At 40.8% G+C, this 26,785-nt stretch overlaps 1 protein-coding gene across 3 annotated transcripts; it reads right to left on the reverse strand.

Moving 5' to 3' along the window:
• Positions 1 to 1,233: 1,233 nt before the first annotated feature.
• LOC105673737 (LIM/homeobox protein Lhx9-like) lies at positions 1,234 to 26,785 on the reverse strand. Of its 3 annotated transcripts, none has more exons than XM_067360403.1 (5): positions 26,463 to 26,785; positions 24,391 to 24,564; positions 23,420 to 23,643; positions 19,545 to 19,780; positions 15,738 to 19,249 (listed from the first exon to the last, which is right to left on the reverse strand). In XM_067360403.1, exons 1-5 carry the CDS (start codon positions 26,783 to 26,785, stop codon positions 18,995 to 18,997), a joined length of 1,212 nt encoding a protein of 403 aa, XP_067216504.1. In that variant the 3' UTR covers positions 15,738 to 18,994. The 3 variants fall into 3 exon arrangements, with proteins under 3 accessions (XP_067216505.1, XP_067216504.1, XP_067216503.1); XM_067360402.1 differs by having other exon boundaries at positions 23,420 to 23,701; XM_067360404.1 differs by lacking the exons at positions 15,738 to 19,249; positions 19,545 to 19,780 and adding an exon at positions 1,234 to 1,453 and having other exon boundaries at positions 23,420 to 23,701.

The following is a 26,785-nucleotide window of genomic DNA, read 5'->3' on the forward strand; positions in this document are numbered from 1 at the left end:
TGCCGCGGTTGAGTGGAGCGGGAAAGGGAAGAATGTATACTTATATATATGAAAAGCAGTTCGGTTTTCTGAGTATAGTGAACGGAATGCCTTAGGACACCGCCCATACTAACGAATCCCGAGGTCGTTATCCTCCGCTTAATTAATGGCCATTCTCGACTTCTTCCGCGCATCCTTACTCTCGCTCTCGCGTCGACGATGAAACTGCTCCTCCACCTCGCTGAATCTCTCAGCCCCTTCTCTATCTTTCCCTTCTTCTTCCTCTCTCTTCTTTTTTCAGCTACGCGTTTTGTGAAACGCCGCCGAGTAGCGAGCTAAGCGTAATCAGGCCAAGCACGCAAATCAAAGTCTCAGCTGACCTACCTCGCTGCGTCCCACTGACCCTATTTCCTCCCGGCTCTTCCCCGCTTCTATCCAGCGAGAAGAACGTTGAAGTCGTTTGGGGACTTTATATTAAGTTGTTACGATGATAAATACTAAACATTCTCTTACCGTGTCTTGTATTATCTGGCATTTTTATTTGTTGTAAATAAATTTCGATTCTGTTTGATTTCGTAACAAAGTCGTGGAAAAGAGTTCCAATCAAAATTCAATTTTATTTCAAATATTTCAATTATCTTAAGATTTATTCAGTCAAATTTTATCAAAGTTACAGCTTTTATACGGATTTTTGTGAAATTTTAAATCTTAGATCATTCGTTGATTCTTCAAAATAATCAACTTCTTCAATCTCTCAAAGATTCTCAAATCGCAAAATTTTTGATTCCTTAAATCCTAAAATGTTTAGTTAGAAAAGGAGCAATGTATATAGACGATTGCGAACGAAGAAAGAAAACAGTTTGCGGACAAGGACGTACGCATGGAGGGGACCGGAGCGAGGAAAGGAAGGAAAGAGAGAGAGAGAGAGGGAGAAAAAAACAGTGGCGGAGACGAAGAGGAGCCGGCGGAGGAACGGAGAAAGGGAGAAAAAAGGGTCAAACTCGTTTTCGTTTTCGTCGCTAATTAGACTCGTTAACCGCCTCTTCTGAACGTAGCAGGCGTAGCCATAACCGGGCGACTTCTCTCCTTGGCTCCGCGTAGAGGAAACGAAAGAACGGAATACTGGCCACCACCGATGCGCTCCGGAGGCTAGTTTGTTCCCGTCGCCCAGTCCTCCAGGGTGCGTTCGCCTTGATCGCCCCTCTCGGTCGTTCCGACATGCGTCCGCGCGAAATTGCACCTGCGATCCACCGTCTACGCCCTGGCTCTTCGCTCTCCGTCTCTATCTCTCTCTCTCTTTCTCTCGCTCTTTCTCTCTTTCCCGCTTCGAAAGATGTTCCTCGACGTAAGGGAAAACATCCTCAAGATAGTAGTGGTGATTGTGCCGATGATCGTGCCGCTAGCTTGTGAACGAACTGTTTGCAATGATGTCCACGTGTTGTCAATTTTCCACATCTTTGGTGATAAAAATTGCCTGAAAAGACGGAACGATAATGTCGAATAGTCCTTGGAGTTTGGTCGGTATTATGAACTCTTGAAGAAAGCATGAGAATATGAAGGATGAGCTGATGCTTACACGCGTGTGAAACTGAAAAAGAAAGGTAAGAAGAAATATAGTATTGTTTATTAAAGAAATCAACACACCTCGAAGCAAGCCCTCTCATTTAATAAATCTTTGTATGTTCTATGTTGATAAGAAGATAAAGAAATGATAACGATATCGTAGTACAAGAATAATTTATTTGAGAAAATTTGTGTTTTAAATGTCAAAGACTCATATTTTGTAAAATCAAATGTCACGGATTCATAATTATTTTATCGGGGTGTATTAATTTCTTTTATAAAGTGTTAACGTTAAATTTGTATATAATAGAAATAGAACAATTTTGTTATCTGAAAAATTATTAATAGCACTAGCGAAAATGATGACAAATATTCAGTATTGCAATAATCCGGCCGTGTTCCTTAAAATTTCTCATAAACGACAACTTGAAATTTTATAATTAAAAGAATGAAAATGTTTAAATATGTTCAAATATTTTTTACACTTGAAATTTTCTAACTTATACAAATTTTGAAATCCTTTAAGAAATCCTCGAAGATAATTCTTGAAAAAATCTTGGAAAAATCCTTAGTTTATATATAATTCATCGTAATTTAGGCTCTAAAATCTTCAAAACATTTAAAATATATTTAAATTATTTAATTGTTTGATCCGACTAGGCGTCCAGATTTTTCCTTGTAGCGTCGATAGATGTTTTATCTTTTCGTGCATCTATTCCACTGATGCGGCCGGCGCACCAGTCCGCTCGTTCAAGTTCGCGCCGTGGAAAATCGCGGCGGGACCATACGTTCATTCATCATGCGGCCTCTTCATCGTGTAACGCGCTGAAAAATGATGCTTATCTCTCGCGGTCGCCTCATGGCGCACCGATGTTCATTTTACCATCGGCCTATCGCCGATCAGGTAGCCGCTCGGTGTCTCAATCCACCTCGTCCTAGAGAACGGGAGAAAGAGACAGAGGAGACATTCTGTCGTCGCGTCGTACGTGTGACCCGTCACTTTTCCAGATTGGTAACGCCGATTCTCGATCCATCCTGACTTGTTCTTTTTTCAGTTAGGTAGCCGAACCATTAGTCTCGCATATTCCGAATGGCATCCCGGCATAACAATTTCCTCCCGCCGAACGCGGAGGATACGGCGTGCCTCTCGTGAAACCAATCCGCGCCTGTCAGGATCGACGGTCCTTATCGGCGACGTGATTAATTATTTTCGCGGAGGATACTTTGCTATTTGCTCAAGATACTCATCCTCCTTCCGTCGCCGGACCAGTTGTCGACGGATCCTCCGCGCAACCTGCGTCAGGACGACGAGGTCGACGACGATGCGGCGCGGAAATTTTTATCTTCGGAAAGTCACTTCGACTGGTAGCAGAAGGGAAAATTTTTCAAGCGATTGATTGCTTCTCGTGCCTTTAGTTAATACTGGAACGATGGAATGTGGGTCTGCAAGTATTATTTTACACTAACAGAAGATCAATGATTGGATGTCTTTAGAATCTTATTGTTTTTGTGTGATTTTAAGTTGTGGAATTATTTAGAATTACAAATATTTTTAGAACAAAAAAATGTAGAGAAAAGTCGCATAATTCATGCAAGTGTGAACTTTTAGAAAGAAGCTTTGACGTATAAAGCAGCCATTTAATAAAATCAAGTCGCATTTTACTGTAAAATATTTGAAAAATAGTTTAACATTGAAAAATGATTCTAAACAAAGTTTACAATTTCTAGTTTATTAAATATATCTTGTAATTTCTCAAATCTTTGCAGCAGTCAATTTTTTTAATATTTAGGAAAACGTGATATTTACAAAAATGACGAAAAGAGCGACTGTAGGCCAAGCTGGTCGTTGTTTCTGCAGGACATTTGTTTTAAACAAATTAATGTTGTCATCTTGGAAGGTTTTGATTTCAAGTATCAATCGCGTTATTGTTGCACGATGCAAGTGCAGCCGCTCGTGCCGCACGGGTGTCCTTGGCTGTCTATACGCCGGACGCGATGCATGATACCGTATTTCTTACATAAAGCGGACATTGACGTGCGCCACGGGGTCTAATACTCGCGGTGGGCGGCCATATTGAATCGTGATATGGGCCCGCAATTAAGGCCCGAGTAGGCCACCCGGGCTCGGGGAAGCGCGATAAGGTGAGCTTTGCCGTGGCCGCGTCTCAGGGCTAAGCTTGACCTTCTTGGCCCTCTTCGTTCCTCGCTGCGCGCGCTGGAGGATAGGTCACGATTAAGTACCGATTGGGTGGGCCTAATAACTGGGGACTGTATGCAGAACTTTCACCGAGGGTACGTCGACCTGCGACGGAACGAAAAAAATCATTTTACGATCGCTTGCGTAACGTTATTCATTTTCTCGCACACTCGGATCTTTAAAGCGGCTTTACGTGCAGCCTCGGAGTTATCAGATGGCTGAATGCTGGAACAATCAAACGTTTGGCGATTCGTTTACTGTATTTAATCAATCGGCGTGTTGAGAAATTAAATTGAGAACATAAATTTCATTCGTTTTGAAACTTTAGATCCTTTTGCAAACCAGAAAATTATATTAAACAAAGAAGAATTAGATTAAATTTATACAACACTGTAATTCTGTAAAATTATATTTGCTAAAATATTAAGTCCTTTGACATTTCAAAGATTTGAATATTGAGATGCCCGCAGCATTTTAAAGCCTTTGAAATTAATATTAAATTCAATAAATTAAAATATTTGTGCCTTTAAATTCTCTAATTCTTTTAATTTGAAAAATTGCGATTTGCCTTGCGCTGTAGAAAATTCGCAGCTCTTTATCCGGACATCTGAGTATTTTTCGGGAGTCTTCATAGAGGAGTTTAGCGACGAAGCTCGTCCTCCCTCAGCGCGGTCACGTTCTCCGATCAGATAAACGACCGTGCCTCGGTATGCAAATGCTAAATGAACTAATGAAGATTAAGAATGGTCGCGGCGAAAGACTTCGCCTCATTTCGAAAACATTTCTGCCCTCTAACGACCCCGCAAACGTCGCGCATTCTTACGTGGTCCACCATTGTCCGTGCGGCGATTTAATAGTGTCAAGCCTGCGCGGGACCTCCTACGACGAACTTTGGCTAACCACGAGGTCAAATCTATCCTCTGCGCCCGTCATCGCGCCGAATGGGACGCAACGGTAGCCACCTGAGATTATCATCTTCAACGGTAGCGATGAAGGATTCCTCTTAATAGCTCGACGAATTTTTCGGACGTCTCTCAAACGCTTCCTCGTGTCCCTTCCTGGAATCGGGTCGTTTTCTGATATTTTAACCCGGCATCAATGCGAGCCTCTTAATAAGGTTGCGGTCTCAAGAGTTAACGAGAGGAATATGGGCGTGGGACAAAGAGATCCTGGGAATAAAAAGAAACGCAGTGGCGAGTGCGGTATTTTTTTTTTTTTTTAAGAAGGAGAGAGAAAGGAAGAGCAGAAGTTTGATTGGTAATTTTTCCATTTTGATTTCATATCGTACTAATTTTTCTACGTGTTGATTGTAGCTTAGAAATTTATTTTTAAATATACATTATTTGAGGAAAATATCAGGAAACAAGATGCTCGTTTTATCTAGTGCGTCAGTTTCTTTTTTTTGCCAAACTGTATTAAAAATTTGTCTCAATTTCTTAAACTCTTTAAAAAGTCAGTTATTCTAATAACAAACTAAAACATATGTGACCAAATCTTTCTAGATTCCGCTAGATTACAAAAATTATATTTTAATTTAATTTACAATTAATTTTTTAGGATCATCAATTTTATCAATTTTAATATTTTAAGCTTCTATAAGTTATTTGAACTTTAATAATTTACGAGATACCTTTATAATGTTTTGCACAAACTCGATTATATAAATATTCTTTATACATAAGGCGGACGAAAGGTGATAGAGGTAAGAGACGGACAATTATTAGAGCGAAATTTATTCGCGTGCATCGCGAAATAAATGCGCGCATCCGAGAGTTCAAATGCGCTCCATCCTTCTAAGCGGCGCTAAAACGTGAACGCGTCGGCGGAGGACGCGATGCCCATCCGCCCTCGGGGCTCCCTCGCCCACTACCCCCTCCCCCCTCCTCCTGCTCGCGCCAAATGAACCATACCTGAACTTATTTTCACTCCCATCCCATCCGCCGGGCTCGTCCAAGCGCGAGGTGATAAATCACCGCGCCATAAACAACCAATATTTCTCGTCGAATGTTTACCGAGTACGCTTTAAATGCCTTGTTAAAACAAACCTACGCCCATACTCCGTGGTGGACTGCGCCCTTTTTGCTTCACCCCGGTCTGCCCGCCTCGTCCCGCGCGACCATCCGACGAGTATATATCACGGCCGGTACCGACGTAAACTCTCTCCCTGACCCCGCGCGAAACCTTGCCTTCGGAACGGCAAGGAAGGGCGAAGGTTAAGGAACGTAAGAGGTTACCATGTGGATGCGATACTTTATACGTGCCCGTGTATGTTTAGAAAGACATTAGATGAGAGAAAAATGTCGGATTAAATTGTCATCGAATTCCGTAACAGTTAATTCTCTCGGAACAATTCTTACGCTTTCAATCATTAAGTATCTAAACATTTTTGTATCGCTCAAATTGTATTTGCAAAAATAATTTATAAGGTAATAATTTTGAAATAAATTTTCTTGCAAATTTTAAAGGGAAAGAATTTAGGACAGGTTTCCCTTGAACTTAACAACGTTGTTAATTCTTAGCGTTTTCCTTTCCGACGGCCGTATATTAAGCATGTTTCAATATACAAAGATAATCTAAAATTTAAAATGTCAACAATGAACGAGCCAGAGGATCAATGCGTGCCGGGAGGAAAAGGTTGCACGGCTTGCCTTAACTCACTATTCCACCGTCGCACATCTCGATTCTCCCCAGGAAAAGTCTTGAAGTTTATGGGAAAAGGCGCCGGGTCGGGGTGTGTCCCGTAGCTCATCATCCGATTGAGTTATAGCGCATTAAGAAGCCCCGAACTTCTCCGCACGAAGGAGGCCTGAACGCTACTTCGGAACAAATCGCGCCGAACGACGAAAGGAGCCGGTCGGAAGGCGAGATGAAATTAGTGATGAATAGCCTCTTTCTCGATAACCTACCGCTCTCCCGCCTGTAAATGCTTCGTTAAATCACTACAAAGAGAGAGGAAGAAAGAGAGAGAGGAAAGAGAGAGAGAAGTCGAATTTCTTGACTCGACAGAGCTTTTGAAACGAGCTGACTCGTCTTTGTCACATGAAAAAATCGCGAGTTTCTGTGTGTCAACAAGTGATCGATCAGTGTAATCGATCGCATGAGTTTTGATACGGCGGGAAATTAATTAAGAATTATCGGACAGCATTTTGTTGAACCAATTACGGTAACTTTTGCGAAAGTATTGTATGCTTTTGCATTTAGCAAATTTTATTCAGAAATGTTACTGAAACTTTAAAACTGCGGTTTTGAATGGTAGATTTTACTGTATTTTAAATACAAAGATATTGAAATTTAATAGCTGTATCTTGAATTTTTTTAATATTTTGCTGATATAAATTGTAAAGTTGGAGCGCGAAGAATTTTATTACCAATAAATTTTTTGCGCTTTGGTTTTTGTAGCATTTTTCCGGTTAATTTTTTTATTACTAAAGAATCATACGTCACTCTATTGTGAAGCCGAAGAGATCTGGACTTTCAACTTATTGATTTTTCAAAGGTTTCGAATTTTTGCCCCTTTAATCTGTCCACTTGATCAATCAATTAAGCTTTTATCTCAGTGCTGTTTTAACTTTGTATTCGCAACCAATCCATCACACTTTTATACGCAAAGTTATTTAATCACGCTGTGTGTAATTCTATTTCGATTCTGCTAGCATAAATCCTTCGCGCGCTGATGGACACTGACATTTATTGGTGTCACAATCGCGCGTACCGCTGTTTCACTTTCACGAGGCGCGTTATTAAACGGCGGGTGGAAAAATGTGCGGCACATTTATCTATGTCCGTTTAGCGGCTGGCCGGAGTCACCGGAGGGTATATACTCGCGCTTGCGAGGCGCTGCTTGAAAAACACCCTGTAGACACAGCAGACATGGCCACTGCTGGGTTATCAACCGATCGGGAGTAAATCTCCGGACCACTGTCAGGCAGCGTTCGACAGGCACGATAGCGAATTAACTCCGGAATAAATGGTGCCTCCTAGGAGGTTCCATTCACGAAATTTCTCTCTCCTCAGCGACACGGATTTGCCGGATTCGGGCGCATCTCTCGGGAATCGAATCAGCCGAGAACTCGCTTTGGGTTTCGCATCCAAAAAAAGCGATATCTTATTTTTCATCTTTTATAATTTATTTTTTTAATTATTAATTGTACGGTTAGCTTTGTAAATATACGGATCGTGAATATATTATTTACGATCAAATCAAGTTCTTGAAAGGTAGAATATTTTTAACAAAATTTAAGAGACGCATGTACAATATTTAAAAATTAATTTTTTCAAAACACTGTTTTAAAAATTTGAGTACTAAAAATTCTAAAAACAAATTCAAGTCTTTTTAAAACATGCTTCTAAAAGCATCAAACATTCCGAATTCTTTTTATCGAAATTCGAGATACATTTCATAGTTTCGGGCTTTTCTTTTTGGCTTATTAGAGACAACGCGGCTGTTCCTCGCGAAAAGCTCATGAATATTGTACCAGACGGTGGGGAGGAGAGAAAAAAGCTTCAATTTGCATTGGCCGCCATTCTTCAGCTCCTTTGAATTCCGTCGCTATAGCGACTTTTGTCCAGATCGTGCCACAATGGCCACTATCTTCTCTCCCCCAGCCTCGCTCGTCTGCTCTTCCTGGAGAGAAACTCGGTGCAAACAAAGAATCCTCCCTGCGCCCTCGCCGCAGAAAAGGGCCAAAAAGGCGAAAAAGGTCGATACACGAATAAGCGATGCGTCGGCTGGATAATCCGAGAAAAAAGACCGCGAAACGTGAACTCGCACTGTGGCGAACCATCGCCCACCCCGTTCCATTGCCTACCCATCGGAGATAGGAGCATGTATAGGGTGGATCCTTGGAAATCCACCAGATTCCAATGACGATGGCGGAATAAAATAATAGCAGATAATTATCCGGAATTATATTTTTAAACGTAAAGTGTGCATTAGAAATATTGAATTTTATTACATTTATAGTGTAAAACTCAAGAATTTTACACGGAAACTAAGAATATATCTTAATCTAGCTTGAAATACAAGATTTACTCTCATCTAATCGTAAAAATATTAAAGAATTTTATTATTTAAAATTTGCAATTTTATTAAAATTTTATTAATAACATAATATTAATAATACTAACTAAAATCATATGAGCGGTGTATGTGAATAATGAGTTCAAAGGAAATAATTAAATGATCTAATTATCTGAAAGCGAGTCTAGGGTGATTATTTAAATGAACAGCGTTTACTGTAATGAATTAATTGAAGGCTACGCATCGTTAAAAGCAAGCGATAGCGTAAAACACGACGAACGCGACATACATGACGCATGCACGACGTATCCACCGTATGTATAATGCATACGCGTTCAACCACGACGGACATCACGATATTGCGGTGAATATCAGATTTATTTATAAGGAGGCTAAAAATGTTGTTATTTTGCGTGTTAAATTTTCCCGTTTAGTAGAAACATGAATAGCAAATATATATCGCAATATATTTCACAATTATCCGCTCTTAACATTTAAAAGTTATGTTAATATATAATTATATGTTAATAGTAACCTATCGACTACTGGAATATAAAATGTGACAGGTATCTTGTGTCTAAAATTGCTTAAATTGCATTATGCAAATTGTTAACTCTGACATTTACATTTAAAACAAAATTGAAATTTAATTGCCACTTTTGCTTTCTCAGATTTGAATATTTATTTTATAAATATGATTACAATATATATATATGTATTTTACTTAATATTTAAATGAAATTATACATTATTACAAATGTAGGCAATTAAGAAAATTATGGCACATGAAGTTATTTCAGTTCCTGGCAATTTGGAGCGTGCATGTATTTATAATTCTTACTTAAAGAGTTTTCAAGCAAAGGTGAAAGAAAAAAAATTAATTACAGTTACATTTTAAATAATATTATCAAGTTATGTAATATACATCATAATAGAGAGTGTATCATTCCAGAATCTTACTTCCGTTTATATTGAGCATAAAAAATATCGTTAGACTCGCCTAGCGCAACGTTCACAACAGAATATCAGGGTAATTTCGTTGCTCGGTGTTATCGCCGCGCGTGCCCTTCAATCAAGCGACCGTTCGAGGCCCTTCGAAGGCCTGCGCTATCTCGGAAGTGGATCCCGGTGAATCGCGTTCGGCGAGTGATTCGTTAAAGGACCGGGGGACCCCTTTCCGCCCTCTCGACGATTCTCTCGACGAGAATTTACGCGCTCGAGCAGACTGTTCGGTCACGTAACTTTTGCGAATATTTGGGACCCCTGGAGAACAAGAAAAAGGGTGGTCTCGGTTCCGCGTAGGGTGCGGAGAGGAGGGAGGGTGAAAGAGAGAGAGAGAAAGAGAGGAGGGCTGCGACAAAGCGAACAAAGCGAGCGGCGTGACTGCGGTGGCCAATGGGAGTCCTGCGCGAGGAGACATCGGGATCGAATCAGTTTATGCGCGACAGGTTCTGGAGAAAGAGAGATAGGGATGGCGAAGGTGAGAGCGGTGGAGACGCCGAAGGAAAGAGATACGCCGGAGGGGGTTGAGGGGGGAAATGGCGAGGACGCGAAAGGAAGAGCGAGAGTGAGATGGCGAGGGGCCAACCAGACCGTACACTTTGCCAACTCTCCGACCTTCTGGTTCGTCGCCATGGAGAGGCATTATTTACAACGAAGTCTCGGGTAGACAATGCCGGGTAGCCGCGGCCATCTTTCGCGTTCCTTTTCTGTTCTCTGTATGCGGCAGCATCTGCCGCGGCCGTACCTTCAGGAAGCTGTCTCCCGATGAATAAATAAATAAATAAATATATTACTTACAGCAGGGCTCAATGAGAACCGTTAAACTTTTGTTTATTATATAGTTTATCTTTCCTTCGGTTTAGAAAATAAAAGAGGGTGAGTTTTTATGCCAGAGTAGCTCTGTATACGTCCGTCTCTTTCCGTCTTCTTTATTGCTATTGTGAAAGCGCGTCCTTTTCTTCTCGTCCCGCTCCTGCACAGTTTTGTTTTCTTCGTTGTCCATCGCACGAATGATGATTACGTTACTAACGTTGGGTGCTATCATTATCATGAAGTTGTGAAGCGGGTGACAAGAGAACACGTTATACCGCAAATCAGTTGAAGAAAAAATCCTGACTTTTAATTGTAATTGTAACAAGCAAAAATGAAGAAATATGGTCAAAACAGATTAATCATTTTTAACATTATTAAATGATTAAGAAATAAAAAATTTTGATGCATAAACTTTTGCCCGATTGATCGAATAACAAATTTCATTTTCGACTTTCTTCTCTGGATTTAAAATTTATTAAAAAATGAGATTAAATTGAGGTACATATTATTTATGCTTGCAAAGTTTAATAGCTTTTACACAGTGATTCTGCAATTTCCAATTAAACGTTTATTAATAATCATCATAACATTAATAAACGCGATAGCGATGACGGCATCCCGCATATCGGCATTCAAATGTAGATTGCGGTTCTAATTAATTAACCCAATAAAACGGCGATTCCAATGATATTTATAGATGATAATTTGTGTATCCCGAACACGGAAAGAGGAGATGAAAAAAAAGAAAAGAAATAAGGAAGATTCACCTTTAAACTTCGGAAGGACGAATATGGAAGAGAGACGCCGCCGCCCACCCTTTCAAAAGAATATCAGGATAGATCCTTCATTAGGCGGGTTGCGTAGACCGCGAATTACGCGAGCATAAAATATCATGCATATTCATAACGAGTACTCCGACAGATGTATATTACATGCACATATATAAAATATATCCGCCGCGAATATTCATTAAGAAGCCGCTTCTGCTATAGAATAATAATAATATTATATCATCATCGTTATTAAATTATTTTACATCGACCGTTGCATTCCAAAAGTTATCGTTCGACATCCATCAGATCTTCTTCGGAGTTGAAATACTGCAACTTTGAAATCTGAAGCCGTCTGTAATTTTACAGCTTTGAAATCGTGCCTCGCTAATGTTGAGACAATAAATCGCTGACCTTTTAGATCTCTGCATTTTTCAACGAGAAAGTAATAATTTTATGTAATTTGACTCAAACATTTAATATCGGTAAAAAAAGTTTTTTTTTTTTTTTAACAAAGTTCTGGTATATTATGAAAATTTATTTCAGTCTATTTAACTCATTTTCAATACCAGTAATTAATAATTTTAAAATACAGATATACAGCGGCATACAAGTTGCGGCGAAATAATAGTGATACGCGCAGGAATAACGCTTATACAAAAATAAATTGAAAATGTTGAATACAAATTTTTTTTGTATCAGAATTCATTCTTGAAAAAATTGATTTTTAAAGTTGAAATAATTTTCAAACTTTTTCAAGCTCCGCTAATCTTTATTGAATTAATTAGAACACAACTGTGGAAATGCAACATTGCATAGAAAAAATACAAGTAAATTTGATATTTTACTTCATATTATTTTAAGTTACTCTTTTAATTAAAATAAAATCGTTTTCGGATTGTCGCGATCGAGCGTTACGAACGGAGTGGCGACTTTACGTTGCGTTGATCGTCCTAAAGGAGCAAAAGGCCAAAATGTAACGGCGATTGCGGGTCAACGTGCTCGACTTTTTTCCGGGTTTATAAGCAAAAAGAATGACGCGTCCATGTCCGGCTCGCCGTGTGCATCAGAGGGCCCGCTGGTGGGTCGCAGTTTCGCAGCGTACCAAAACAAGAAGTTTCCGCGCGCCGCATTTTCTTGTGCACCGACGTACATCGGTAACGCGTGCCTCTGTCACCCTCTTCGGCGACCATCTGCCGTGTCCGGCAGCTTCCATCGAAGCGATCGAATCCGCCGGAGACGACGGTCGGCGACGGCGGCGACAATCTTATCGTCGCACCAGCTCGAAGAAGAGGAACAGTCCACGAATGTCGAAGGGAGGAGCGGACACGAAAAGCAGAAAAGGAATATTGCGTCCCTCGCGATATCAGCGGAAGCAATGGCGCTGGATGGCAGCTGACCGGCTGCTCTCTTCTTGCTTTGGAACGAGTCGAGAGGATATGTACATATGTACGTGTTTGCGCGTCCGTAATTAGTGCGAGTTTCTCGACAGAATCCTGCTAAATTTTGAATTGGCTCGTATTTCTTATTACTAAGTTTTATAACACTGTCTTTCGGCCAGGAATTTCTTATGATTTCTTCCTGAATTTTATAATACACTATCTGAAGAATACTAGTCAATAATTTTGAACACTTTTTGTTCGTATTTTCAACATGTAAGTAAAGTAAAATTTAAAAAATTTTTAATTCAAAACAATTATTGAAGTTTCAAGTTCAGAAATTTTAACAAAATAATATCTAAATATTTAAATTTTCAAAAGTTAATTTCTCGTCTTTTTTGGGATTTTTTAAACTTTTAACAAATGAAATTTTGTTGTCTTATTTTTTGAAACTTTGAATTTTAGATTATTCTAATTATTAGAATTTAAAAGTTTGCTTAAGCTTCAAGCATAAATACGAAATTTTTATACAAAATATCAGTCATTTAAAGCTTTATGAATTGAACAATTACTTCTTTCGCTTGTATCCCAAACATCATATATAACTAGCGATGAGACGTTTGCCAGTTTTACCGCTTTGGAACAACCGTTCCAATAAAAACTCCTCCTCTAGTCTCATTCCTTGTGTCTTCTCCCACCCCTTTTCTCTCTTCCTCTCTTTTTCTCGTTTTCCTCTCTTTAGGTTCCCTCGTAGAGCAGGCGTGTCCGATGTTTGACAGAACAAAAGACTATCGACCGAGTAAACCCGAAACCTTCCCTTTTCCTTAAAAATAGACTCCTGCGATCGTTCTCTGCGCTCTTCGTTTTCTCTCTAAAACAATTTTTATTCCAAGTGCTCACATGTACACTCGTCAATCTCTTTCCGAGAAGATGAGGAGGAAGGACGGAGGGATGTCCTTGCCAGCTGGCTTCTTCCTGCGTGCGCCATCCAATGAGCCATCGCGTACAAATTATCGAAAATTGGTCCATTTTTTGGACCGCTCGGATGCCTCTCGACATCGGTCAACTGCCATACTGCCTCCCTATTGTCCTTCATCCTCGAGACGCGTTTTTTATCGAGTGGCGCGGGGTGGCGAGCTGCGGCACGATAGCTCTTTCGGGTGCGAGATCGTTTTTGTCATGCCGGTGATTTTTGTGCAATTTAACACTAGTTTTCAAAGTCCTAGAAAATTGGAGCAGCTCGTGCGGCTAAAATTGCTGAAAATCAGCGAGTAATTACGGATGTTGCATCTCACTGGATTTCGTCTCATTCGACGAGAACTTCACGATTCATTTCCTTTCAATTAACTTTGAAGACGTCCAATATTTCGAGGCATGTAATTTCAAATTCTTGAGAGTTTCGAACGTTTTGCAGAATTTTCATATTCTAAATTGGATACAATTATGGGATTTATTTTAAAACATTTTTGAAAATATCAAAATTGTTTGGAAATGTTTTTTTTTTTTTGGTACAATTCTATCTCTTGTGGGAACGCCGATGCTTGAACATGTTTTTCTCGTTACAATGGATCCTTCGTTACTCGTGACACTCGGACGACCTCGCATGTGACTTAACGATGCTTAAATAATTAACGTGAAATTCGATTGGTCATGGAATGCGATCTTTCTCTCTCCGTCTGTCTACCTCTTACACGATGCACTTATTACAGCGTACAAGTGATTGTGACAACCTGTAACTCCTAATTGTTCAAGCTCCAACAATGAAGCTAACAACTTTTATAAACTAGTGAGCGATTAATCAATAACAAACGCAATTGCAAATAAAGAAATATGTCTTTATATGTTTTTAAAGCTGTAGCTGGATCTTGAAAATAAAGGAATGTAAAATTTCAACATAACAACCACACTGTTGAAAAATATATATATTTTGGGATTTATAAGATATAAATTAATTATTTAAAAATAAATAATAAAGTGTCTCTGACATTTTTGGGAGCAAATGTTATAACTTTCCTCTGCCATTTGTGTTTAATAGAAACTTTAGCACATTCTCTGCGAAACGTGTCTAGACATAATAAGTGCATCATTAACATAAAAAGGTCCACTGTCTCATTCTATTGAACGTGCAAATATTTCTGCTGTCAACGCGAAACAACGAGATATTCATTTCGAACAAAGCCGAAAGCGGGGAATCGAAAGACACGGTTCGCCAATCGCTTATATTTCACGATTCGAGTCGGTGCAAAAAGAAAAGCGGGAGCGTCCGCGTGCGCACCTGCCGCGGTTTTTTCACGGCGGAGAAGCACACCGATGGGCTCGCGCGAATACGCAGTCGAGACTCCTCGCTCGCTCCTCCTCGAGAGGGCCGCGCGATCCTGCGGCATGTAAATGCGCGGACCCGGCGAGGTGATATTTCGTGGTCCGCCGGCGCTCGGGCCCCGGGGACCGACCGCCATTGTATCCGCGCTCGCGGCCCGAGCGCGCGCGCGAGCGCCCGGGCTCATTAAATATTAACGAGAGTCTCAATTTCTTCATTTCGTTGATGAGTCGCCGCGCGCCATCTGAGAGAACCCGCATATAGATTGAAAATTAACTTATATGAGCGCCGACAAAATATATACGGCATGCGGTGCACTTATACGACTCGAGAGGCCTACAATTTACACGGGACCTCGCTATGTTGGTATAACCCCTAAGTAGAACCCTCGTCCTCTCGACCCTCCCGCACCACTCCTCCCGCGTCGTCTTTTTCTCCGTCTTCCTTCCCTTCTTCTTCGTCGCCGTCGTATCTTCCTTTCGGTTTATCCGCTTCTGCCCGTGCATACGAACGTGAAATCCTTAAATACCTAATTTGATGCTAATTACAACTCGCACTTGGGTCTTGTGTGAGAGAAGGCGGGCGACTAAAGTGTCCACGCTTGCGGCACAGGATATCGTTTGTGAAGTATTAGATTGAGGAGTATTCGATTTAGGAATTTCGGGTTTTGCACATCTCGAAAACTTTACACCCTTAGTTCTATTTATATAATTTTATTCTATATATTTATATGATTGGAGAGGTTATTTAAAACTAACATACGCACACACATACACGTATATATACATACAATTGACATATTTGATGCATAATTACTGAACTGAAACACATTAAATTTGAATTGTCGGAATTTTTTATTTATGAATGTAGAAAAGTTTCAACATCAGAGTTTAGATTTTGTATGTTTAAAATCTTTATTCTTCATCACTTTTGCAATGTATAATTTTAGAAAATATTAAAATCTGTTCGCAAACCTTTCTCTGATCATAAACATAAATATGAACGAAAAGAGCAATTTTGAGTTGGTTCACGCGCCTCAGCGTGTTGCTGAACTATTTAGACTGCATTATATGTAATGCATGCGAAGCTAATTTGCATTAAACGCAAAAGTTTAACATATCAAACAAATTATTGCGAATTATTCGAAGAAGCACGCGAGAGCGCGTAGGTCTCGGGTTATATTTTACGCCAATTAGAAAACAAACTTACCTGTTCACGGTTTTAAGACCGAAAGGAATAGATATCGCGAGTACGAAGAGGAGAGCAAATTGCGTCTAAGTAAGTCGAGACGTACATAACTATTTATTATGCGATAATAGTTGCACTCGAATCGTAGCACATTGATTTGTCTATAGAGTCGGAAATAATCGCTTCGCTCTTTAATGTACACTTAATCATCGCTATGCTACGCGTACCTAACATGCGATCTATCGATTTCCTCCGTCGAGCATCATGTGAGACATATTTTAAAACATGTGATATTTTCATGATATTGGAATTCAATTTATTTTAAAATTAAAAAATAAATAAATATAATAATCTGCAAAACTAGAAATATTTTTATATTCCGGGAAAGCGTGTCTTATCTGAAATGTTATTAATCTTTGCAAAAGTAGATAAACACTTTGGAGAGAACACCTAGAGCCTTTTTATTTTATTAAATTAATTATATGTAAATTTTCACGCTGATGCTCGCAAGACATACCGGATCTCTCTCGAGAATAATTTCAAATTAAATATTAATAAATAAATTGACGCAAATTGCCGCTGAGAAATGAAAACTTGTCGGCGGCAAAATAAAGAATTGCGTTGATCAATTAATCTGAACAAAGTTCGTGAAAATAGATGGTTGATTTCGGTGATTTCTCAATGTTCAAACGTTTCAATATTGGAAAAATATTAAGTCTATAATAGTTTCTCCTATGACGTTACACATGCTTGAGAGGTCGAATCTGATTAGAGTTTCGCAAACTTGCGACAACCTTAATCTTCATTCGCAGCCACATGCACATACTGCGTTCAAATACGTGTACGTGTATGTGTGTGTGTATGTATATGCGTGTGCCTCGTACTGCTCGAATTCAAAGATGACGATTTGGAGGGAAAACTCGAATGCAAGAACACATATAATGTCAAAGGCTTGATCAAGGCGCAAATCTCCCGCCCTTTCAAGTGGTTCGAGAAAATTCGGACGAATGCAGTTTGCAAAAATATATCGCGTCCTTTGAATTCCAGCAGATCGTTAAAAAATTTGTCTCTTAGCTACGTTTTGGCACGAGCAGAGGAACGCCGTTTTTATGAATTTTTATACATTTATGCCGCTAAATATAAAAATCACGGACGCTCTCGGCTGGATTTTTATCGAGTTTCGCCGAATTTCGTTTTGAAATCATATTTCCGTGAATTTCTGTTTCCATTTTTCCAATTTCCGCTTGCATCTTTAACATTTATCGATGATAAATTCAAGACTATGTTCTTTTTATTACTTTATGATTAATGTAGGAATCGTTATCGTCATGTTTGCAATCTTAATAAATTGTCGTTGCTTTCTTGTGTTAATATGATTAAATTAAATTAAAATGATAAATAGTGAACGTGAGATTTTACGTTTTTAAATTATATTTTGCACTTTAGTAATCTTAATTGATTAATTTTAGCTAATTAATTACGGAGTAAAATCAATTAGGATTGTAATGAATTGTAATTTGATTGATGAATATTAAATCGATTGACTGTGGCGAGAAGTCGATAAAAATTAGCCGTGCACGAAATTCCGTGTCAACTCAACGAGGATAAATTAAATAATTCCGCTACGTGATTGCACATATAATGTACGCGTCCGTCCGGATGGACGAATCTTTATTTAGTTCAATGGCACGGTCCCTGCGACAGTGTATAAAATGTCCTAAACAGTTGCATACAATGCTTTTAATAGATTAAGAAGTATCGGTATATTTCATATAATTGAAACAATAGTCAAAAGGAAGGAAAATTTCAAGATTATCTAGAATCTTATGGAGATTTTCAAATTGTATCGAAAACATCGAGAAATTGCTAGAAAAATACTGGGAATCTTTAAAAGTATTTAAACTTTTTATATTTTTAGGTCTTTTAAGATTTTTTTATCTTATTATTTTACCAAATATCCAAATTTAGAGCTTGCTAAGAATGCTCATTAGACGACATTAAAAATGTAAGATTTTTAAAAACATTTAAATTTTCAATTATTTGAAATTCCAAATGCAGCATTCGAATTTTTATCTATTTTTGTATTTTTGTGAACGGACCGTCCGCTATGAACAAAAATCATCCGAGTTTCTTCAGGAACACACAAACTGGTATACATCTTTCTGGAACACTCTATATGTTCAACAGTGAACCGAGACCCCGTTACCGATAATTATCGATACAATCGCTAATGATACTCCCTCGTTGCGTACATACCTAGATTACACTCTTACTATTTTCGTCTAGTAATCTTTGGTAATTCGGATGTGCATGGAACTATGAATATTATCACTGATTACTTAAACATAATCGTCCTCCGAAATTTTATCCGCTAGATTTCTATCCGCTCCTTCGGAAAAGTCCTCCGACGAGCTGCTTTCCTTGTCACACGTTTTCTAGTCTCTCGAAACGACATCATGTTGAAAACCTTGAAGGAAACCGTTCGATTTCGCGCGATTAACATTTCTTCCGCACGAAATTCAACTATATCGCCGTGAAATTCGGATAATCGTTTCTGAAATTACGGCATAAATCACTGTAGATGTTTCGGAGCCGCCATTGTTGACGCCAGCGTTTATCGATGAGATTTCCTCCGGAAACGATAACGGATGTGTGTCATCGACTCGCTGAGCTCTTCAGGGTCGATTTTCGAGAAGGCGCGATAATCCCTCATCCAAGATGGCCGGAGAGGCTGCTGTAAGCGTCCTCCTCCATCTCAAGCCGTCGTCAGTAGAGGTCGGAGAAGGACACCTGAGAGGAGACGCCGGAGTGCAGGTGTTGTAGGGCGTGCAGCTCCTCTATGGAAGTCGAGGGCATGCTGTTGCTGTCGCCGAGGATGCTGGCGGCCGGCCCGATATTTGGGGAATTGCCGGTGCTGGAGGACACCGGCGTGCCAGAACAGCCGACGTTGCTGCCGGCGTTGCCGCCGTCCTGCCGCATCAGGTTCCGTCGCCATTTCGCGCGTGCGTTTTGAAACCACACCTGAACAATGCGAGAATCGGGAACATCGCGATTAATTTTGACCACTCACGGCCGGTTCGTCAATTGTTGATTGCTAAAATTTCATTTTCATTATTCTTTCTTATTAAGGTACTTCTTTCTTCAATTTTATATTTTTCAGCGTAACTTTGATTCGGAGATAAATCAACTTTGTTAAAGATACTTTGAAAATCGTGGGAAAATTGTAAGCGCGCGGGCACCGACGATGATAAATTGCCTCTTTAAGCGCACTCCGTTTCGCCATCCTCGAAGGATGCGCGCAAGCGAAAACTCTCACCTGCAGCACCCGTTTCGACAGGCCGGTCTTCTGCGCGAGCTGCTTGAGATCCTTGGCGTCCGGGTTCTGATTTACCGCGAAGTAATTCTTCATGGTTCGCAATTGATGGTGCTTGAAGCTGGTGCGCATACGCTTCGTACGCTGGCTCTGGTGCACCGGGCCCGGCGAGCCCACGGACGCGTCGTACGCGGCCAGCGACTCCATCGATGAGGACAGCTCCGTGGGATGCAGGAGTTCTGCAATGGCGAGTTCAACTAAAAAATGTTTTTTTTTTTTTTCTTTTTTTCAACGTCAGCCCATCAGCGGCGTGTCTCGAGACCGTACCGTGAATCTCGTCTTGTTTGATGCGAAGTAAACGACATGCGATGGAGAAAGGAAGTGACGGATAACGCATACGTACTTTAAGGATACACAATATTTTTGAAATTTGAAAAGAAAATATCATTAAATTTAATTATAATGTAACATTGTTAAATCGAACTCTTTTAATAATTAAGCATATAGGAAATTATGCGAAGCACAGAATAGACGAACGGAAAAAAGCGCTAAAATCCATTTAAGTTTTCGAAACTCGAAGCCGAGGACCGAGGATTGAAAGAGAGATCTTTAAAGTCCTTCGAATTCGCAGGACTTTGAGAACCGCGAAACTTTCTCGGATAGCGGATGCAGGTGCGCTTCATTGAATATTTACATTTCTGCGATACTTCTTCCAACCGAGAATCGCTCTACAAAGATCAACTTTCGCGGCGGCGTAATATTTTTCCCCGCCGCTCTCCCGTCCCGCGCGATTCACTCTGCGGTTCTTCTTTAATTCATGCGCCGTTCGCGCTCGTCCAAACGGCGTGTGACCTTAGAAGGATTTCAGCTCCGAGAGAGGTCCAAGAAGTCGACCCCTTCTCGCGGCGCACTTTCTTCCCCGATCTCGCGAACGTAACTGTGCTTTCCCAATCGTCTCCGGGACAAAAATAAAAGAGGCGGAATCCGTGTCGTTCACCTCGACGAGAAAACGAATTCCGAAGACGCCGTGGCCGCTCGCGAAAACGCTTTTTCTCCCTTTTTCCCTCTCTTTCCTTCGATTGCCTCTCTCTCTCTCTCTCTCTCTCCCTCTCTCTCATTCTCTTTAGCGATCGCCAGTAGATCGCTCGTTCGTCGGGAATGGAAGTTCGGAACAATAAACAGTAATGGCGCATACGTGCCCGGGGATTTACTTCTGGGATCCCTTCTCGCCCGCCACCCTCCCCGCCTCTTTCATCGACTTGGAACCCGTTCTTCTCCCGATTGAATTCAATGGTTACCCTCGTCGTCTTATTTATTGGATGCGTTCCTTCGCTCCGCCGGCGCGCAACGACTGCAACTGCGCACACAACGGCACACTCTCGTCCCCTTTCCTGCGGATCTCGCTCTCCTTTTATTTTCGTCCGCCGTAATTTAGATAAATTCGTGCGGCGTGACATAACCGCTAATTGATCAATTAAGACGTTCCTTCCGCGCGTGTAAAAACTTAGCGCAATAGACGCTAGAAGTATCGCGCGCTTTCGAAAAATCACTCCTCTCGCTCGAAACGCACGCTCGTTCGTTCAGCGGAATATTCTTTCAGTTTGCATTAAAATTCGGGATATCGCGCAATGTTATCGTGTCTCGTTCCCATTTCACATGTGAAAGGCGGTAAAAAAGCGCGGTTGGACAGAATACAGGCCTTCAGGTTCCGGCGCGGGGTGCTACACGCGAGTCGAATCGGAATTAGGATTTTCCCAGCGTACCTCTCGGCGGGGCCTTTCTGTTCCCGCAGAAAGAGGAACGGCTCCGGGGCCAGGCGGACAGTGACAGATAGGTATCGGCATCGCGAGATGCATCGATTGGCCGATCTGCCCGGAAAAGAATGCTGCCGCGGCCAATGCGTGGCCGCAGCCAGTAGAATGGCCGGCACCGTAATACCGCCTGCGAGTTTCTTGCTGTGCCGCCGCCGCCGCACGGGAATCCCTCTTTCTTTGCCGATTCCCGGTCCCTCAATTTTGCCGATTTTGGCTTCTAATTCGATCTGACAAATTGTAATCTCATTCTTAAGCCGTTAAATCCCAATCACCCTCGTCCCGCTGATTCCCGCTCGGTGAGAGAATCTCCTGGAATTCGCGTGTCCCTCCGTCGCGGCACAATTTCCTTTTCCGAGATAAAATAATAAATTTTCAAAAATATTTACAGTGCATTTAGCACTGAATGTAATTATATAATTATTTCCATGTACTTTTTCATTTTTTTAAATTCCAAAAATGTTAGATTTTTACCCTCTAATTAAATCGCTGTATTTTACATAACAGGATCCAGACGTTGCGTGCGGCATATCTTGTCGTTTAGTAATAGTCGAGTTTAGCGTCTTCTTGTTTCCGCTAGGAACCGATTACTACGACAGTGTCTCGCCGATCTGCCGTCGGCCGCGGAATAGCTCTCCTCGTCGTCGGCGTATCTTCTCGCAAAAAACTGTTCCAATTATATATAAAGACAATAAAACATCGCGCGCGAGGGCTGCCTGTCTCTCCCAGCGGCCGGTTGTTCCCGCCCGGAGCCGTGCGCGCGGGACTTCATGGACGATTTTATGGCTGTTGGTCGTAAATTCCGGTCTCGGTAGTCCGAGGCAGAGTGATCCTCGCTCTCTCGTCGATTATAAAATAACTGGGAATCGCGCGGCACCGGTCGCATCGCCGTCTCGGGGTCCGCGTCCGAGTCGGAACGATCGTAAAACCGGCGAGAATCATGTCGAAACGCGATATGAGCGTGCCGGTCGACAAATGATATAAGCCGAACGAAACGCGAGGAAATTGTCGATTCGGTGGACTCGCGTCATTCCGCTAATTTCTTCCGACTGAAGTGCCGCATCGCAACGATGATGGCGCGATAATTAACTTCGCGATTTATACGAAAGCGAACTCAGAACGCTCGGAGCCTGCGGATTTGCACGTTCCGCAATATGACTTTTAAGCTATTTGCAATTTTTATCGCGATTTCATATTATCATTTATCGCAAGCTCAAACGGAACGAAACAATTAGAAATGAAAATTAAAACAGGACGAGTGCCTCAAGATCGGCGATAAGTCTTTGTCGCGAAGAATTCGCATATTGAATCATTCAGCAATTAGACATCTGTGTAGCGCGCGAGGCCGTCAAAGAATCCCGGCTCGCCGTTGTTGAATGCTCCAGTTAACGAGCCGAATAATCGCGGACGAAATGAAATAACATCTGCGATTCTTGAAGCAAGCCCGGGCAAATGTTTGCACGCGGGAACGCCCCATTATGCTCGTTGCTCGGTAAATAATGCAACTCCGTCGATTAACTCGTTTGCTGTAGCGTAGAATGAAGAGACAGCATTAGAGAGAAAAGGGGAGAAGGCAAAAAGGGAGAGAAACTGGACGAAAGAAAAAAAAAAGAGAAGAAGGAGAGTCCGGTATTTCCTTCAAAGACGGAATCTTTAACCCTCGATATACAATTTTTATTTTTGTGCTTCCATTCTGAGCAGCTCTAAGAATATCTTCTTATTACTGTAAATTATTCATAGAGTCATTTCCAAATATAAAAAAATAAAAAAGATCTACTGACAAGTCCAGATAACGATGACGCTTACTTTTTAGTGTACCGAGGATTAAATATTATGATACAATAAATTTGAGTCACAGCAAAAAGTTGGATCACTAACAAATAAAGCTTATTCAACCGTGTACGAACATCTAGTTTTCAAAAATCCAGCAATCTATGAAAAAAGCAGGCAGAAAAATTTAGAGAACGCTCTTCTAAGGGCGGGGGGAAAAGGTGAGGGGGAAAAACGGAGGCAAGAAAATCGTTCACGATCGTACAAGATCGCGGAACATACATTGGCTGGACTCACCGAGCGCTCCAGCGGCCAGTCTCATCGTGACAGGTAGCTCGGAGCCGGTGACTTCCGACAGCTTCCGCTTCCGCGGCCGGCCCTTCTGCACCGTGCCGGTGGTGGCGATCGGACTCTGCTCGTAGTAAGACGGAAGCGGCGACACCCCCGGCGAGCCGAGGTCCTCGATGCCGCCCGCGGCACCCCCGTAATCCCCGGCGCAGCACAGCAGCTCGTAGTGTGGTCTTGGGAGCGACGTGCTCGTCAGTCGTCAAGCTCTCTGTCAAGTAGTCGACAGACGACCTGACCCCCGCGTTATGCGCCGAGTTCGATGAACGAGTTCGACTGCGCGAAACGCGATCGTTGGGTTCCACAGGGTGGGATTTGATGATTGGTGGGATCGCCAGCAGTCGGAGAAATAATATCGTCGATTCGGCGAGTCGCTCGGTGTTCGGCGACATCTTTTCAAGCGTCGTATTTATTCTTTGACGTCGTCGCGGCGGTAAATTAATTCCTAGATCGATTCCAAGTCACAATCTTGCGTAGAATTATTTCATTTCTACAAATTCATCACGCATCTTCGCAATGCGTGTGAAATTATTGAAAACAGTGATCAAAAAAAATTTTGTTTTGCACTTTTTAATTAAAATTATACATTACTCGACCTTCTAATTGTTGTATAATATTCTGTGGTTGCGTTCATAATTATAACTTCAAGATGTTTGATTCAATTGCATTTTTAAATCGATGATACATTCTCACATTTTACGTCGTGACAATCGTTTTCTCGGAAGCCGACGCTGAATCTGTATTCCGACGACCGTCATTAGCACTCAACAACTGTCATTAGCGCGCGATGGGAAGGGGAGAAGAGGAATGACTCGGTGCGACAAAGCGCTTCGTGCTGCTGTCAACCTCGTCATCGAACTCGTTGATAACAAGGAGAGGTGGCCTTTGAAGGATACTAATAGTCAGACGCTACTGTTTCTCACCTGCAATACACCAGGCCGTCTCGTTGGCCGAAATGGTCGCCTTTGTTCAGCGGAGTGCCGCAGGATGCGCAAATAAAGCACGCCACGTGATACACCAAGTCGCGGGCGCGCATCACCATCTCTGAGGCGGGAATACCGGCGCGACATCGGGAGCATCGTGGCACCGCGAATAGTCTGCAATCAGAAAACTCGTGAAATTAACTATCGTACAAATCTTGAGATTCCAAAATATTGTCGAACTCTTTAATATCTAGTCGTTAAAAAAATTATTCCTTTAAATTATCTAAAAAATTCAGAATGAAAATATGATAAGTCTGCACAGTTTTTGAAATTTCCCTAAAAAAGACATGGAATTTATTTATGTCATAATCTAGTCATAAGTTTAGCTAATTTTTACAAGTGAATAACAGGACTTGTGTTAGATAACGCTATATATAATGCTGTAAATTACGACAATAATGCTGATGTAATAATATATAATCAACGATAATATTATAATATTATTTTGATTAAATATATAGTTACAATATATGTTTCTTTGTAATTGAAAGAATGAATAGCGTGCTGGTGATCTACTTCTTTTAGAGTTGTAATTTAAAGTTGTGTCTGAGTTAAACTTTTCTTATAAATTGTTATACTATATAATTACGTAACCTTTTGTTTACATGTCAAGTTATTAAAAGTTTAACACGCTGACATTTGAAAGTTCCAAGTTTTGAAATTTCTAAACTTCAAAGTTTTAACGCAGGTATCATCTTTGCTGCAATTATGCTATTATCATTATACCATTTTTTTGTATCAATAATCAGGCTAAAAATTAAAAAAATCCAAAAGTTCTTTAGATTTTTCTTAACTTGTTTACTCATTGCTAACTTCCTTTAATTTTGTTTGTTAAAACAAAGATGTATGAGAGTTTAATGGCGCATTATTTGCTTTTGCGTGAATATTTGCGAGTGTATTGCGAATTCCGCTTGAGATGAATTTTGCAAGCGATCGAAGCGGACCATTCGCATTTGCGTAGACGGAAACAAAGGGCTCGCGTTGTTGCATATTGCATGGACGACGGCTGTTGAATTCCTCCCTTGTTCGCTCTAACGAACTCGCTTCTCAAGCTTTCATTCTACCCTCCTCCTAAAACGTTGAACGCAATGCAGACGCATTATTTTATACAGTAAATGATAATACTTAATTGTTTATGATTTTCAACTTATAAGTTTTTAACATTTTTTAATTTTAAATTACATTTAAAAGCTTATGTAAAAAGTTAAAATTAAAATTGAAATTTTGTTTAACTGTTAATTAAAGTTTTAATTAACATTTTAATAATTTTTAAATTTAGAAATAAAAATATGCACAGAAAACACTGGAAAAGTTACATGCGACAAAAATTGTGTATAGAATATTATTCGATCCTTGCAATTTAAAATTATTTAATACTTTTAATTTCTGGTTTCTTCTTATGACTGTTTGCATTTTTTATCGATGAGTATATCGCCTCGCTGAGTGTGGAATTCAAGGTCCAATTCCTGAATAACGACTAGGGTTGTGTGCGGCAACGGCTATTAGTAGACATTTTGTGTGGTCTAAAAAGTTTCGCGAGCAACGCTTGGCAAACGGAAGGTAACGCTTTCATGTAAATCCAACGCTGTTCCAATAAATATTGAAGCGAGAAAAGGTATATACTGTTAGATCTTGCATTATTAATCTGCATACGTCATTTGAATCATTCGTCGCATTACATTCTGGCGTGTGATCAGATTTTAGTTCCGCGAAATCACAGACTCATGAAAACAGCGTGAAGAAAAATAAGAATGCGAATAAAAGATGCGTCTTTCGGGTTTCAGGCATATATAAATTTTTGGAAAGACAATGATAAAATTTCTTCTACACGTATAATTTTTTATTCAAGATGTATTCTAATTTTTTAATTCAATTAAATCCTATTCAAACTTTTTTTTTTCTTAAAGTGATAATTGTTTTTCGAATATGCGAATGTTGATGTGTGACAATCTTTCAGCTACATTGCTGCAAATTTACCTTTATATTCCACTTGTTTTACATTGTGTACTGACCTGTAATAATCTTCTTTGCAGTAAATATTGCCGTCTCTGGCGTAGCAGGACGTCTGGGTGGCCAGAGGCACCCGGCAGTGACAGCAACGTAAGCAGTCGCAGTGCCATGCACGTTCGGCCGCCTGTAGATACCAGCGTTCAGCGATCTCCCTTCCGCAGCCTCCGCAGCCGAGAGGAACCTCGGTGCCGCTGATACCGCCGCCACCCCCGCCGTTACCGCCGCCTCCGCCGCCGCCTTCGTTCGCGCCGACCTGCCGATTGTTCGCCTCACCGCTGTCCCCGGGCGGGGGAGTAATGCTCCCGCAGCCGACTTCCTTCAGCAT

This window comes from Linepithema humile, chromosome 8 (assembly GCF_040581485.1).
Source record: "Linepithema humile isolate Giens D197 chromosome 8, Lhum_UNIL_v1.0, whole genome shotgun sequence".
Lineage (NCBI taxonomy): Eukaryota > Metazoa > Arthropoda > Insecta > Hymenoptera > Formicidae > Linepithema > Linepithema humile.

Bases quoted from the DNA above. Each gene is read 5' to 3' on its own strand.
- LOC105673737 (XM_067360402.1), bottom strand. From the start codon at position 26,785: ATGCTGAAGGAAGTCGGCTGCGGGAGCATTACTCCCCCGCCCGGGGAC. The intron at 23,702-24,390 runs GTGAGAAACAGT...CGCGGGGGTCAG, and splicing joins GACGGCCTGGTGTATTGCAG to GTCGTCTGTCGACTACTTGA. The intron at 19,781-23,419 runs GTGAGTCCAGCC...TCGCCATTGCAG, and splicing joins ACTGGCCGCTGGAGCGCTCG to AACTCCTGCATCCCACGGAG.